Source organism: Antechinus flavipes, chromosome 2 (assembly GCF_016432865.1).
Source record: "Antechinus flavipes isolate AdamAnt ecotype Samford, QLD, Australia chromosome 2, AdamAnt_v2, whole genome shotgun sequence".
Taxonomy (NCBI): domain Eukaryota; kingdom Metazoa; phylum Chordata; class Mammalia; order Dasyuromorphia; family Dasyuridae; genus Antechinus; species Antechinus flavipes.
In genome coordinates this window covers 542266113-542282166 of record NC_067399.1, presented here as the reverse complement: position 1 = coordinate 542282166, position 16054 = coordinate 542266113, and the positions used below count along the sequence as shown (strand labels likewise).

Genomic DNA, 16054 nt, shown 5'->3' with positions numbered 1-16054 from the left:
GGCTTAAGGAATAAGCCATCTACATTTTTTAAGTATCAGAAGAGCCTGATTTTTTTTATTGTTTTTTTCTTAAGGAGAATGAAATATTATTAGTTTTTCATATTATTTTGCTATTTGAATTTTTCTGAAGGGAAGATAACTATTTGCTTTTAGAATATAAATTTGAAATGCCATGGGTACATACAATTCAAGATATCCCAGTTGGCTGTCAGTAATGTTTAACTGGAGTTCAGGAGAAAGACTAGGCTGGCTATATAGATGTGGGAGTCATCTTCATAGGTATGATCATTGAACCCATGGAGTTGATGAGGATCATCAAGAGAGTCAGTAAAAAGAGAAAAGAAAGTTCTGGACAATCCTTACACCTACTAACTATTACTAACTAGGTGTTAACTATTAACTTACCAGTCAGTATTCAAGAGATCCAGCAAAAGAAACTAAGAAGAAAGGAGGAACAGAATATGCAGAAGAAAGTAGCCATCAATGTCAAAAAATGCAGAGAGGTTAAAGAAGGAAGAGCATTGAGAGAAGTCTACTGCATTTAACAATTAAAAAATAATTGGAAACTCTGGAGGGAAAAGTTTCAGTAAAGTGATAAGGTCAGAAGTCTGATCACAAAGGATTGAGGAGTAAGTAAGAGAAGAGAAAATAGAGCCTATGAGAATAGTTAGCTTTTTCTCAGAATTTAGCTATTTAAAAAAAAAAAAAAAAAGGATGATAGCTTGAGGACATGTCAGGGTCAAGTGAAGGATTTTAAGAATGGGGGAGACCTAGCCATATTTGTAGGCAGCTAGGAAGGAAGGAGTCCCTTGAAGGGAAATTTAATATCAGAGGACAGTGAATGATTATAGGATATTTTGCCAGAGGATATGAGAATATAAGATCAAGGATACACATAGAGAGATTAGTCTTTTCATTGAGAAAGGCCACCTCTTCTTCATAAAGTGGAGTAATAGAGGGGAGAATGTAGATGATTTCAAGAGGTTTTGAGATGTAGAAAGAAGGAGCTCATAGAGAATGGTCTCTATTTTCTTGTAAAGGATGACACAAAATCTTTTGTTGAAAGGTTTTACTGAAGATAAGGTTTGAGAGGCTTCCCTAGTTCAGGTTCATATTGCCTACTATAAGAGCAAGAATTGAAGTGGAGAGGAAGAGACTGAGCCAGGTATTGAACTGTTTTATACAGGAGAACCAATGACCCAGGTGTATTATGTAATTACTCTCATGATTTGGTTTACGATATGAATGTGAAATAGGTTCAGAAAAGAAATCTTCTGTGTGTTTATTTATTGCTTACCATTGATAGAACTTTTAGTAGTTTTTATATGAACAGTTCTATCCACAAGATTTTTGTAAGATTCCTGAGAAAGTAGATAATTACACAGTGCCTTGACTCCTCAGTGTGCTTAACAAATGTTACTTGATAATAAATAACCAATGGTGAAGATTTGCTTGTACTTACACACAAAATGAGATTAATGAATTCTCTGAGCTCTGCTCTATATCTGTAGCTACTTGAGGTAGAAGAAGTAGGTTCTGATATTTCTTTGTTTTGTTGTAGTCTTTAATTCTTTTTTATTTATTAAAGCTTTTTATTTTCAAAACATATGGATGGACAATTTTCAAAATTCACCCTTGCAAAACCTTGTAGTCTAAAATTTTTCCCTTCTCCCTACCTCCTCTCCTAGATAGCAAGTAATCCAATATATGATAAACATGTGCAATTCTTCTGTGTTTCCACAATTGAACCCATGGAGCTGATTAGAATCATCAAGAGAGTCAGTGGAAAGAGAAAAGAAAGCTCTGGACAATCCTTAGGCTCCATCTACTAACTGTAGGTGTTAACTACTAACTAACTAGTCAATGTGCAATTCTTCTGTATTTCCACAATTATAATGCTGCACAAGAAAAATCAAATCAAAAAATAAAAAATGAGAAAGAAAACAAAATGCAAACAACAGCAGCAAAAAGAGTGAAAATACTATTTTGTGATCTACACTCAGTTCCCATAATCCTCTCTTTGGGTGCAGATAACTCGTTTTATCACAAGACCATTGGAATTGATCTGATGATCTTATTGTTGAAAAGAGCCTTGTCCATCTTATATTTCTTAATCTAAAAATGGGAAAAGCCTTGGGCTTTTATTTTCAGATAGTTCTTATGTCCATTATTAAGGACATTTTAGTATAGAGTCCTTGATTAGAACAATTTACTTCTGGCTTTGTACTATACGTTGTACTAACGAAACACTTTACAAATATCTCAGCAACCTTGGATGGTGGTTGCTATGATTATTCCCATTTTTCAGTTGAGGAAACTAAGGCAGCAGGGGTAAGTGACTTGTCCAGGTTTCCACTATAACTAAGTGTCTAGGATAAATAGACACTGCTCTGTGGAAGTTACCAAGATGTATTTTCTGTACTTGATGCTTCCTATAACATGTGATTGCTTTTGACAGGTTAAGGACTCAGAGGAGATTAATTAGATAGGGAGTAAGGGAGGATAGAGCAGAATGGTCTGCTTTAGTCCTTGGTTCCTTCCAAAAATGGCCACTGTGCCCATGAACAGCAGATATACATTGATTATTTGCTCCTAAATTGCTTTCCTTTGTGACATATTTGTTGCCATATTGAACTGGCAGCTCTTATGAATAATCTTGAGCAAGAGATTTACCCAGGTCGCTGCTGGGCTCTGCTCCAGCTTATCTTTAGTTTATCTTTATCCATCCAAGTCACTTGATAGTTTAGTCATAACATGACAATCATTTTGTCCTGAAGAAAAGGGTCCTACTCTGAAGTAAGGAAAAGACAATTTTGCCCTCCAGGGAGGATATTGAATCCTGATTATATTATGTATGCCACAAATGTCCTGAGCTCTTTGAAGAATAATGGAAATGAGAATTATTAAATAGAAAAGAGTCATGTTGAGATTATTCTTTTTTAGTTTTGTTGTGCTTGTGGCCACTTTATTAAAATGACTTCATTCTCTTTTTGAATTTTACCATCTTAGCCTTATTGAAGTTGGCTTTTAGTGAACTAGATTTCATAGTATGATTATTAATCATATAGTTCAAGTCAAGAAAACTCCCAATAAATACATATCCTTTATATGGCATTTCTTTTGAGTAATTTTTTAAGATGTTCTTATCCCTTTGATAAATGGAAATACTTCCAGAGCACTTGGGAATTAGTTCTGATGGATCACACCATAGTATCTTGGCATTATTGATTACTGTGGTACAAGGAGGCTTAACCTAATTCCCAGGCTTCCAGAATTGGTGTAAATACTAATTTGGCTATGAGTCAGCACCAGTTGCCAAAACTGCTGAATTTCTTCTTTCTTATGGATACAGCAAAAGAAATATTTTTTAGCTGACTGGTGAGCAATCTTCCTCTGGAGAAGAGGAGAAAATGCCTGTTTAGCACTTAATTACCTGTTATGTTAGACATCTATGAAACTTATGAGGCATGAAAGAAGAAAAGGTCCCCTTTCCTCAGTCATCAGGTTGGGAACCAGGTGATAGGAGTCACAACATAGTGCAAGCAAGAGCAACTTTTTAGTGTGCCTTTACTTGAATTTCTTTGTTGTTTTTTGTTGTTTAATTCCTAAACCTCTCTCACTTAAACAGCCTGTTGCTTTCTTTAGTCTGTTGCTCCTGGACCTGTTTTGGTCCATAACATTAGATAGTGTTCTGTATTCCTCCTACACAGGTGCTGCTGTCTGTTCTCTAAACATCTTGCTTTTTTTTTTTTTTTTTTCAATCTAATGACTCCACTAGCAAAGAGCAGCTTCTTGTGTGCCTCTTGACAGGTTAACATGAAGTTTGGCGCTTCTATTCCCTGGTGTTATGGTTGATTTTTTTTCCTGTCTATAGATCCCAGTTAGACAAAATGTATTCTTTTTAAAAGACTAATAAAATTCTGACACGATAACTTTCCTTCAATGCATTTCATGATGAAGAATAATCCATGTAACCTTGTCAGCATATATATCCTATTTTCTTTATCCCTGATATTACTTTGCATCCTAATTTCTTCTCTTCTAAATCCTCATGGAGGTATGCAGTAGAGCCAGGCCAAAAAAATACACACACACACACACACACACACACACACACACACACATACACACACATATACATACATCTTACTTTAAGGGGGCAATGGGAAAGTTGAGTTCTATATTTATTTTCACTTTAAGGCATAAAAATGTCTAGTAAATCTCTTATCATGCCATTTTTCTTATTATTTCATACCAGAGTCTCAATTTAGCAAATTTTTTGTCATTCTCTTATTTTAGTATACAATGGGACAATATTCTAAGCTCATCTAATATAGGTTCATATTGACTTCTTTTCAAGAGACAAAGGTTTACATCTATTTTGAAGAAAGCAGTATACTATAGAATGGACTCTTCTTTCATATATGAGTGTTGTCTCAAAAGATTCTGATTCTTAATACGTACTCTTTGGGCTTCAGCTTGCCACGCTGAATTCTGTTGTTCGGTTTGATTGAGCAGGCTTTAATGTAGGTAATTGTAAAGCCACAGCCATATTTGGAAGTACTCAGAATATTAAAAGTGCCTTTGCATATCCGAAGGATTTAGAAGGACAGTTTTACCCTTCCCAGTAGGTAAGAGGATTCACAGCTTTCATAAGCTGCTGAAGGAAATGGCCTTGCAGCCAGCCATTTCCCTTGGCAAACACTGAACATAATTTACATAGCTTCCTACTAACTCAGCCTGAACCTCTTGTCCTGCCTGGCTCCGAGTTTTGGAACAGCAGAACTGTGAAATGCTGGCTGTCCTGTTCCTGGCCTTGATGCTCTCCAGGCCACAGAGGAGAGAGGGCAGGATAATTGAAGGAGAGAAAGCTGCAAGCCGCTGGGATTTCAGTTCCTGGTGTGTTAAGTTTAAAGATGTCAGGGAGAACCTCTGCTCATGATTTTGCCAAATCAGCTGAGAGTGGTTCTCAGAGCAAGCCTCATGCAGAGTTCACTTTTTCTTAGTTCATGTTAGAGCTTCTTCATCCTGAGCTCTGTAAGGGTAAAGGGGCTTCATGCACATAAACAAGTTGCACGCAGCTTAACATCTGATCCATTCAGTAATATGGCTGTGCTAAATGAAAACTGTAGTCTTATCAGAACAAGATCTGCAGCATTCTGAGCTGAGAGCTATAAAATGTGGGCAGAACCCACTGTAACCAAAAGCACCTCCTACCTTCTACAGTGCATTGCTTATCTATAACTCGCAGTAGAGTAACTAAAGAAGATTGTAAAATTCTGACTTGCAGTTTATGCTGCTTTCAGAGAGACAGCATGGGGGGTAGTGTAGTGGTATCAGAGATGAAACAGATTCTTATGGACGGCTTGTTAACTTAAGACATGGATTAACATTATCTATAATACATGTTTTATTTTATTAAATATGTCTTCTGAATTACATTTTAATCTTGTTTGCTTTCTGGAATATTGTGGGCTTTGAGTTTGACTCTTCTGGTATAGTACATAAAGTGTGGAATTTGGAGTCAAGAAAAACTTGGATTCAAATCTTCCCTTTAGTACTATCTGCATAATTATTGATCTCTAAGTCTTAGTTTTCTTATCTTTAAAAATGAAAATAACAAGGTCTGAAATACCTAGCTTACAAAGCTGCTGTGAGGCATAAATGAAGTAATAAGAGGCAGTACTAGATATGGTTATCTATGAATTCAGTGACATTTCTGTGGAAACATTCTGGCAGGTGAGTAAAAGTAGAATTTTATTTCAAATGACCAAATTTTAATTTATAGAAATAGAAATCCTGATGGTGGCAACTAAAGGATTGGCTTTCTTGCTCATGGAGTCTTCTCTAAATACTTATAAGTTTTACTGGTTGAGTTTGTCAAGAAGAACATGTGGATAGATGGGCAATCATGAAATGAGAAATGTTTCGACTCCAGCTGTTGCCTTGAAATGTGATTGTGTGATCATTGTAGTTTTATTATAGTGTCGGTGACTCGCAGAGTAGAAAGAGTAAGAACCATGGTTGTGTACACAGATCTAGTTCTGATCGGTGATGTAAAGTAGTTTTCACTGGTTTTTTTTTCAGCTCACCTTTTCGCCCTTACCAAGATTTGATTACATCCAAAGTGACAAATTTTTACATGTTCATACTTTTTAGAATGAATTATCTTTTTTCTGTTAAGTTTACTTTTTTTTAGTAAAATTTCCTTAAAGTGTTTTCATTTTCTTAAATCTTTCCAGTGTTTTATGTCTACTGAATCTTGGATATTCAGGTTTCTGAAATACATAGTTGGAAACCATTCCCAAGGGCAGGTAGGTAGTTCAGTGAACTGAGCAATGGACTTGGAATCAGGAAGACTTGATCCAGCCTCAGCCCCTTACTAGCTACGTGATCCTGGACAAGTCACTTAACCCTGTTTGCCTCTATTTTCTCATCTGTAAAATGAGCTGGAGAAGGAAATAGTAAAGCACTCCATTATTCCAAAATGGGAATATGACTAAAATGACTGAATAACAACAAAGATTCCCAACTTTGGATTGCTTATTTTTTCACAAGAGTAAATTCTGATTTGTCTTCTGGGAGAAGGCCAAATGTCTTTTTGTTGAAATTGTTTTGTACATTTCCTGTGATAGATTGGAATTCAAGTATGAAAGGCTTTATACTCTCTAAGGATAGCATTACATTGGCAGAGATTCAGGTTCAATTCCCATTTTTGTCTTGCTTGTGTTCTTCTTTTTCTTTGCTTGCCTATCTGTGAAATGGAAAGATGATTTATTACCTGTCACCTGCTTATCTTGAAGCATGTTATCAGAATTTGGTGTGGTAAGGTGTGTGGAACATTTTGAGTTTCTTGAAGAGAATCTTAGAACACTTTAAATATTGTCCCATCTAGCCCAACGCCCTGGATTTTTATGTTTTATATTTTTCAGTACCCAGACCTCAGTCAAGAATCTGATTCTCCATTTGTTTTCATCTGCACAAATCCCCAAGAAATGATCTTGAAGTTTCCTATCAAAGGAAAACACAAAATCTGTAAGTATATTTTCTTTTTTTTCCCTTTAAACTTATTTATTTATTTATAATATATATTGCTTTATGAATCATGTTGGGAGAGAAAAATTAGAGCAAAATGGAAAAGCTATGGGAGACATAAAAAAAAGAGAGAAAAAAGAAGTGAATATAGCATGTGTTGATTTACATTCAGCCTCCTATGTTATTTTTCTGGATGCAGATGCCATTTTCTATCCAAAGTTTATTGGGATTGTTTTAGATCACTGACCCATTGAGAACAACCAAGTCTTTCATAGTCGATCATCGTACATTCTTGCTGTTTGTTACTGTGTACAACATATTCTTGATTCTGCTTGTTTTGCTCAGCATCAGTTTATTTTTCCAGATCTTTCTAGAGACAGCTTGTTCATCATTTTTTTGTAGAACAATAATATTCCATTACTTTCATATACCACCCACTTGTTCAGCCATTCCCCAGTTGATGGGCATCTACTCATTTTCCAGTTTTTGCTGTATAAGTTCCAATATCATTTCATTGCTAAACTTTTACATTATGACTGTTTTAACATGTCCTATCCTAGTGCTGTTTGGTGATTACTTAGTGAATTAATAAAATCATACCTATTATTATCTAGGTGTCTTAATATTAAGTTCAGTGCAATGTAGCTTTTCTTATTTGGCATATCTGACAGAGAAGATCATTCTAGTGTCAAAAATTTACTTTTCCTAGAGACATTAATATTTATGACTCTTCCAACATGTAGAAGCAAGTAAATTTGCCTACATAAAACATTAAGAATTCTAGCAGTTTCAATAATTTACTTTTTTTTCTTCAGTGTTTTCTCTAACTTTAACTTATGAAGATCTTGTACAACCAATTTAATTACTCTTTCAGAACTCAAGCATCATATCTTTACCACATTTTTCACTTCCACTGTTTTTCTTGAGGCCATTTCTTGGGCCTTTGTTCTTACTCTTTTCCCACTCTGGGGGATCTCTTTGTCTTTTGTGATTGCATTCCCCTAAACACAACACATTCTTGTTAATTTATTCTTTATATTTTCAACTTCTTCAGCTCTCAACCTTTTCTTCTTGATTCAGCACTTCAGCATCCTCTGCATTTCATCATAAATTTCACCTATAAGCCCAATATATGATAAAGATTTGGCTGTTAATTTCTCTGATGATCTTCTTAATTCAATTTATTAGTCAGTGAATAGAGGGCCAGACCTGGACTCAGGAAGACCTGACTTCAAATCTGGCCTTATTAGCTGTGTGACTCTGGGCAAGTCACTCCACCTCTATTATCTATTAGCCTTACTCCGTTTGAGAAGGAAATGGCAAATCCCTCAAGTGCCATTGCCAAGAAACCCTATATGAGGTTATAGAGTGATTCACTGATTTCCCACTAATGGTTTCTAGTGGTTTCCCACTAATTTATTGATCAACTGAGATGACATATATAAAATACTTTGTGAAACTTAAAGCATTATATAAATTCCAGGTATCATTGCCATCAAGTAACATTGCCATGTTACTGCTTTCTCACTTGGTTAGAAAGTAGCTCTGATGAATCAGGGGTTCCTGCTATACCAGTTAATTAACTAAGCTGTATTCATCATTACAAACTGTATTCAAGAACTGAGCCATAAGTGTGTTTCAATCCAAATGAACTGTTTGGAGTATGTGAATGAATTAATTCATATAATTAATTAATAGTGAATTAATTCACAGAATTCAGACTATCATTCAAAGGGCATGTATCTTAAAGATCTTTAGAAAAACAGTTCCTACTCATATACTTCTCTTACAAGGGAACTGCCCTTCTAGACAGCTACCTAAGGAGGAGGTGGCTAAAAGGGCTGCTTTTCTCTACACTGCTTAAGCTTGATGTTTTCTATACCTTCTCTTCCCTGCTTAAGACCTCGTTGTTTTTTGAGATTTCCCATCCTCTGCCCATTTCCACTTCTTAACCTCACTGAACTCAATGCCAGTCCTTGTTATGAGCCTCTGAATATATAGTAGCAGGACTGGTGAGAGGTGGGGAAGGAGAATACCTCTTAAGGAAACTTTATCCACCAGCTTCTTCTTTGTTTCCCCCTGTTGGTGATCCCTTAAGGTTGAAGAATTTGGAATGGCCAGCAGGTGGATATAGGTTAATGGGGGGGAGAAATAGAGGAAATTGTGACTTATTCAAAAATGTGGTATGTGATATATATGTTAAAAGAGAAAATATTATTAGTTTACATTTTTTAAGGAAACTTTATAGACTTTACATTGAGTACCACTAGTCCTTTGAGCATAGTTTGGTTACTACCTTTTCTTTTTTCCCCCACTTAATAGCAGTTTTTTTTTTCCAATTACATATAAATTACATATAAATTACATGAAAACATATAGTTTTCAACATTCATTTTTAAATTTTTTTATTAAAGCTTTTTATTTTCAAAACATATGCATGGACAATTTTTCAACATTGACCTTTGCAAAACCTTGTATTCCAATTTTCCCCCTTCCCTCACCTACTCCCCTAGATAGCAAGTAATCCAATATATGTTAAACATAGTAAAAATATATGTTAAATCCAATATATGCATACATATTTATACACTTATCTTGCTGCACAAAAAAAGTCAGATCAAAGAGGGAAAACAATGAGAAAGAAAATAAAATATAAGCAAACAACAACAAAAAGAGTGAAAAATGCTATGTTGTGAACCACACTCAGTCCTCACTGTTATCTTTCTAAGTGTAGATGGCTCTCTTCATCACAAGATCATTGGAACTAGTCTGAATCATATCATTTCAACATTTATTTTTGTAAGATTTTCAGTTCCAAATTTTTCTCTTTCTTCTTTCCTTCACCCTACCCCAACAAAGTAGTCTGGTATAGGTGATTTATATACAATAATGTTAAAACATATTCCCATATTAGTTATGTTGTGAAAGAAGAATCAGAACAAAAGGGAAAAACTATGTGAAAGCAAAAATCACCAAAAAAAAAAAAAGTGAAAATAATACGCTTTGATCTGCATTCAGTGTCCATAGTTCTTTTTCTAGATGTGAATGGCATTTTCTATCACAAGTCTGGACCACTGTATTGCTGAGAAGAGATAAGTCTATCATAGTTGATCATCACACAGTGTTGCTGTGACTGTATACAATGTTTTTCTAGTTATGCTCACTTCACTCAGCATCAGTTCATTTACATCTTTCCAGGCTTTTCTGATATATGCCTGCTCATAATTTCTTTATTTCATTACATTAATATACCACAATTTGTTCAATCATTCCCAAACTGATAGTCATCCCCTCAATTTCCAATTCCTTGCCACCACAAAAAGAACTGCTATAAATATTTTTGTACATGTGCGTCCTTTTCCCTTTATGATCTCTTTGGGATACAGACCTAGTAGTGATATTGCTGGATCAAAGGGTGTACACAGTTTCATAGTCCTTTGGGCAAAGTTCCAAATTACTCTTCAGTGTGATTGGATTAGTTCACAACTCCACTAACAGGGCATCAGTATCCCAGTTTTCCCATAGCATCATTTTTTTTCTGCCATCTTAGCCAATCTAATAGGTGTGAGAGGCAGCTCCTCTTTATAGCATTATTTCTCTAGGAAAATGTTTTGAGTTATAAACATTTAATTTACTTAGTGGTTCTCATGTTGGGAGCACTTGGTACTGCTTTTCATTGATAGTAAAGACATCTGCCCCATTTGCTGCTCTACATTTAGCTATTAAAGTTATATCCAATACTGAAATATAAAGTGTCCAGGGACTGCAGCTGAGCCAGTATAACATCAATATCTGAAGCTTCAAAGAATCAAGATTTCTGGTATTAGAAAAAAATCTCCAAGTTCATCTTCTGCTGGTGATAAAGTCATCTTCAAGTACAGAGGAGAATCCATAATGGTTTTTTAATAAAGAACCTCATTCATGGTGGCCTAGCTGTACCTGATCTAAAATTATATTATAAAGCAGCAGTCACCAAAACCATTTGGTATTGGCTAAGAAATAGATTAGTTGATCAGTGGAAAAGGTTAGGTTCACAAGACAGAATAGTCAACTATAGCCATCTAGTGTTTGACAAACCCAAAGATCCTAACTTTTGGGATAAGAATTCATTATTCGATAAAAACTGCTGGGATAACTGGAAATTAGTATGGCAGAAATTAGGCATGGACCCACACTTAACACCATATACCAAGATAAGATCGAAATGGGTCCATGACCTAGGCATAAAGAACGAGATTATAAATAAATCAGAGGACCATAGAATAGTTTATCTCTCAGACTTGTGGAGGAGAAAGAAATTTGTGACCAAAGATGAACTAGAGACCATTACTGATCACAAAATAGAAAATTTTGATTACATCAAATTAAAAAGCCTTTGTACAAACAAAACTAATGCAAACAAGATTAGAAGGGAAGCAACAAACTGGGAAAACATCTTCACAGTTAAAGGTTCTGATAAAGGCCTCATTTCTAAAATATATAGAAAACTGACTCAAATTTATAAGAAATCAAGCCATTCTCCAATTGATAAATGGTCAAAGGATATGAACAGACAATTTTCAGAGGATGAAATTGAAACTATTACCACTCATATGAAAGAGTGTTCCAAATCATTATTGATCAGAGAAATGCAAATTAAGACAACTCTGAGATACCACTACACACCTGTCAGATTGGCTAAGATGACAGGAAAAAATAATGATGAATGTTGGAGGGGATGCGGGAAAAATGGGACACTAATGCACTGTTGGTGGAGTTGTGAACGAATCCAACCATTCTGGAGAGCAATCTGGAATTATGCCCCAAAAATTATCAAATTGTGCATACCCTTTGATCCAGCAGTGTTTCTATTGGGCTTATATCCCAAAGAAATACTAAAGAAGGGAAAGGGACCTGTATGTGCCAAAATGTTTGTAGCAGCCCTATTTGTAGTGGCTAGAAACTGGAAAATGAATGGATGCCCATCAATTGGAGAATGGCTGGGCAAATTGTGGTATATGAATGTTATGGAATATTATTATTCTGTAAGAAATGACCAGCAGGATGAATACAGAGAGGACTGGCGAGACTTACATGAACTGATGCTAAGTGAAATGAGCAGAACCAGGAGATCATTATACACTTCGACAACGATATTGTATGAGGACATATTTTGATGGAAGTGGATTTCTTTGACAAAGAGACCTGAGTTTCAATTGATAAATGATGGACAAAAGCAGCTACACCCAAAGAAAGAACACTGGGAAACGAATGTGAACTATCTGCATTTTTGTTTTTCTTCCCGGGTTATTTTTACCTTCTGAATCCAATTCTCCCTATGCAACAAGAGAACTGTTTGGTTCTGCAAACATATATTGTATCTAGGATATACTGCAACATATCCAACATATAAAGGACTGCTTGCCATCTAGGGGAGGGGGTGGAGGGAGGGAGGGAAAAAAAAAATCGGAACAGAAACGAGTGTCAATATAAAGTAATTATTAAATAAAAATTAAAAAAAAAAGTTATCAAACTGTGCATACCCTTTGATCCAGCAGTATTTCTGTTGGGCTTATATCCCAAAGAAATACTAAAGAAGGGAAAGGGACCTGTATGTGCTAAATTAATGTTTGTGGCAGCCCTGTTTGTAGTGGCTAGAAACTGGAAATTGAATGGATGCCCATTAATTGGAGAATGGCTGGGCAAATTGTGGTATATGAATGTTATGGAATATTATTGTTCTGTAAGAAATGACCAGCAGGATGAATACAGAGAGGCTTGGAGAGACTTACATGAACTGATGCTAAGTGAAATGAGCAGAACCAGGAGATCACTTTACACTTCGACAACGATACTGTATGAGGATGTATTCTGATGGAAGTGGATTTCTTTGACAAAGACTCAGTTTCAATTGATAAAAGATGGACAGAAGCAGCTACACCCAAAGAAAGAACACTGGGAAATGAATGTGAACTATTTGCATTTTTGTTTTTCTTTCCGAGTTGTTTTTACCTTCTGAATCCAATTCTCCCTGTGCAACAAGAGAACTGCTCAGTTCTGCACACATATATTGTATCTAGGATATACTGTAACATATTTAACATATATTACTTGCCATCTAGGACTGCTTGCCATCTAGGGGAGGGGGTGGAGGGAGGGAGGGAAAAATCGGAACAGAAGCGAGTGCAAGGGATAATGTTGTAAAAAAAATTACCCTGGCATGGATTCTGTCAATATAAAGTTATTATTAAAAAAAAAACAGAAACAAAAAAAACTCATTCATATTTATATCCTTCACTTCCTCCACAATTTACCAATCCTTAAATTTTTCTAAGAATTTCTCTTTTTTTTTTAAATTTTTTTTCCCTGAGGCAATTGGAGTTAACAGGGTCACACAGTTAAGAAGTATTAAGTGTCTGAGGTCATATTTGAACTCAGGTCCTCCTGATTTCAGATTTGGTGCTCTATCCACTGTGCCACTTAGCTGCCCCCAGAATTTCTCTTTTAAGAACTTTCCTTCATTTTTATGACCCAATACCAAATCTAATGATTTTATTGACAATTGCTAATTTTTCACCTTTTTGGTGCTTTAATTCTACTGTGAATAAACTAGTCCACAACTTTGGGTTTTCATAAACTGTATGAAATTTACTGAAACTAGTATTTGGAACTTTGTAATAGCCTTTTGGGGTAAGTGCTTAAAGGCAGCTAAGCTTTAAGGACAGTTCTACTAAGATATGGAGTTCCATTAAAAATCAGTTAAATGATGTAACCATGTTGATGTGGTAAAAAATTAGAGGTTAAGCTCTAGGGGTAAAATTCCCAGGCTTCAGCAGGTTAAAAGAGGCATTCAAGGTTTTTGGTTATTTTTGTCAGAAGAGCTCTCCACTGAATTCCAAATTTTGGCTGGGTCATAGATACCTTCTTTTGCTTTTTTTTTTCCCCCATCTACAAATTGAGGAAAACTTAATTTTTGACAGACTCTCATGGAAAACAGCATCCTCAGTAATCAAGATAATTGCTTATTCTTTACTTATTTATATGAGTTTTAAAAAATACAAATTTTGTACCTGGTGTCATTTCTTCCCCTCCACACTAAGTTTCTGGGTTGTTTTTTTTTTTTTAATGTTTTGGATTTTGGCCTGGATATCCTGGGATATAATAATTCCTTAGTTCCTAGTTCTGTCTTAGAAAAGATGATGGGGGAAAAAAAAAAGTGAATCTAGAAGAGTCATCTTAAAATAGCGAAGTTTATTGTATGTAGGAACTTAATATCTCAACTTTCCTATCAAACTTAATATCTCAAGTTTGTACTGTATTTTATATTTTGCAAATTCACATTCACACATATCTCACAACAAACATTTCAAGTATGTGGAGTCTATACTATTATCCTTATTTAACAGATGATGAAACTGTATAAAAGTTAAATGAAGTCACATAACTAAGTGGCAGAAGTAGAACTAGATAGATTAAAAGTTTTTCTGATTTTAATCCAGTGCACTTTTTAGCCCCTAACATAGACTATTGTTTTGTTGAGTAATGAACATATATGTGTGCCTCTGGGATTTTAATACACCTCTTAGCTTTTGCAAAGAAGTTCCTTTGATTTCTCCTTTAGTCAAATACTACTGAGTTTTTTTTTTTTTAACCTGTTTATTAAATTAAAATTTATCATTTAACTAGATATGACTTTATATAAGAGAAAGCAAGACACTATTTTCAGGGCAGAAAGACAGAAATCTTGTTAAGATATTTATCACAAGGTGATCCCTAAGACTTTGTGATGCTGAATTAGAGCCTATGTTTTTTCCTAAGAGTTGTTTCCCAAGAATTGTTGGGAAGACAGAGGTTAGCTACATCAGTGACATATTTTTCATTAGGGTTACCTGGGACAAGAAGGTGGTTTGTTTTCTGAATTTTAAACTTAGAGTCTCAGAGCCTGTGAACTCTGCCCTTCTTAGCCAGTGATAGGGGTCCTTTGTCATTAGAGCATTCATGCGGTTTCTGCTCTACTGTTTGAGGTCACTCCCCCTATTGAGCTCAGAGGCTGCTCTGGGGGTGAGAAGAACTGCTCCTCTCCCTGTGGGGGACATTCATGCAGCACGCCTAGCCAGTTAGCAGGTTCAGCCATGGTCGTTTCACTGTGTGAAGGGTCTTTTCTTTATTACATATGTGTGTTGTGCTCACATAAGACGCCCTCAAGAAGTGATAGGCTCTTTTTTAGTAGCTATGAAATGAGAGACTTCACCTCTTATCTCCTTTGGCATATACCCACTGGATTATTCATTTATTTATTTATTTTTTGGTACATGTCCTATGCATTGCCTCTAGCTCCTTCATTCCAATATAATGGAATTCTGGAGTTTGGAAGTAAGTGTCTAACTCCTGAAGCAAAATAATTGAATGTGACAGGAACAGGGTAACTAGGAGACCTGTGGGTCTCCAATGGATTTGCATTGCAAATATAGTTTAAAAATAATGAGATTTCTTTATTCTTTTTTACAGGGAAACTGGATTCCAAGATCCATCAAGGAGCAAAGAAAGGGTTAATGAAGCAGAAAGCCACTGTCTGAGTGAGAAAAGGAATCCACACTTTGCTAGTGAAGAATCCAGAGTTGTGTGCTTCCTTTGAAGTGAAGGCAGTAAAAATCCCCAGGCTGGACTTAAGCAGTGACTCTCTCAGAATATAAACTCTTAACAGACTGTCTTAAGTTCTTAGAAGTGTGTGAGGAATCGATGGAGGGAAGATGCTTTCTTCACCCAATGGACTAAGCCTTGTGTACTGTTTATTAAAATAATTTTAAAATCTCAGGTCTTTGACAGTTTTTATTTTTGTTTTTGTTTTTCCAGAAAAGGACTGGAAGGGCTTAAGTGAGAAACTTTTCCTTTAGCTTTAAGTTGCATTCCATTTGGGAGATTTTCTTTCTCAAGAAAGCAATTTTTCTTAGTTAGGAAAGATTCTTTTTTTCTCCTAAATCAATCAAGTATTTCTTAAACATCTGCTATATGCCAGGCACAGTGTTAGTCTGTGAGTTTA

At 35.4% G+C, this 16054-nt stretch overlaps 1 protein-coding gene across 6 annotated transcripts in view; it reads left to right on the top strand.

The window, feature by feature from the left end:
* The window catches only part of TRIP4 (thyroid hormone receptor interactor 4), a 59409-nt gene extending 43581 nt beyond the window's left edge, over nt 1-15828 (top strand). For 5 of the 6 annotated variants that reach the window (XR_007951042.1, XM_051980871.1, XM_051980874.1 and 2 more), the window contains 2 exons: nt 6933-7035; nt 15523-15828. Coding sequence is in view for 4 of the 6 variants with exons in the window: in XM_051980871.1 (XP_051836831.1) it covers nt 6933-7035; nt 15523-15590 (171 nt within the window). In the remaining 2 variants the exon portion in view is untranslated. Of the gene's footprint in view, nt 1-6932; nt 7036-15522 lie in introns of those variants that run through there. The other variant, XR_007951041.1, reaches the window with a different exon arrangement.
* The last annotated feature ends 226 nt before the right edge of the window (nt 15829-16054 follow it).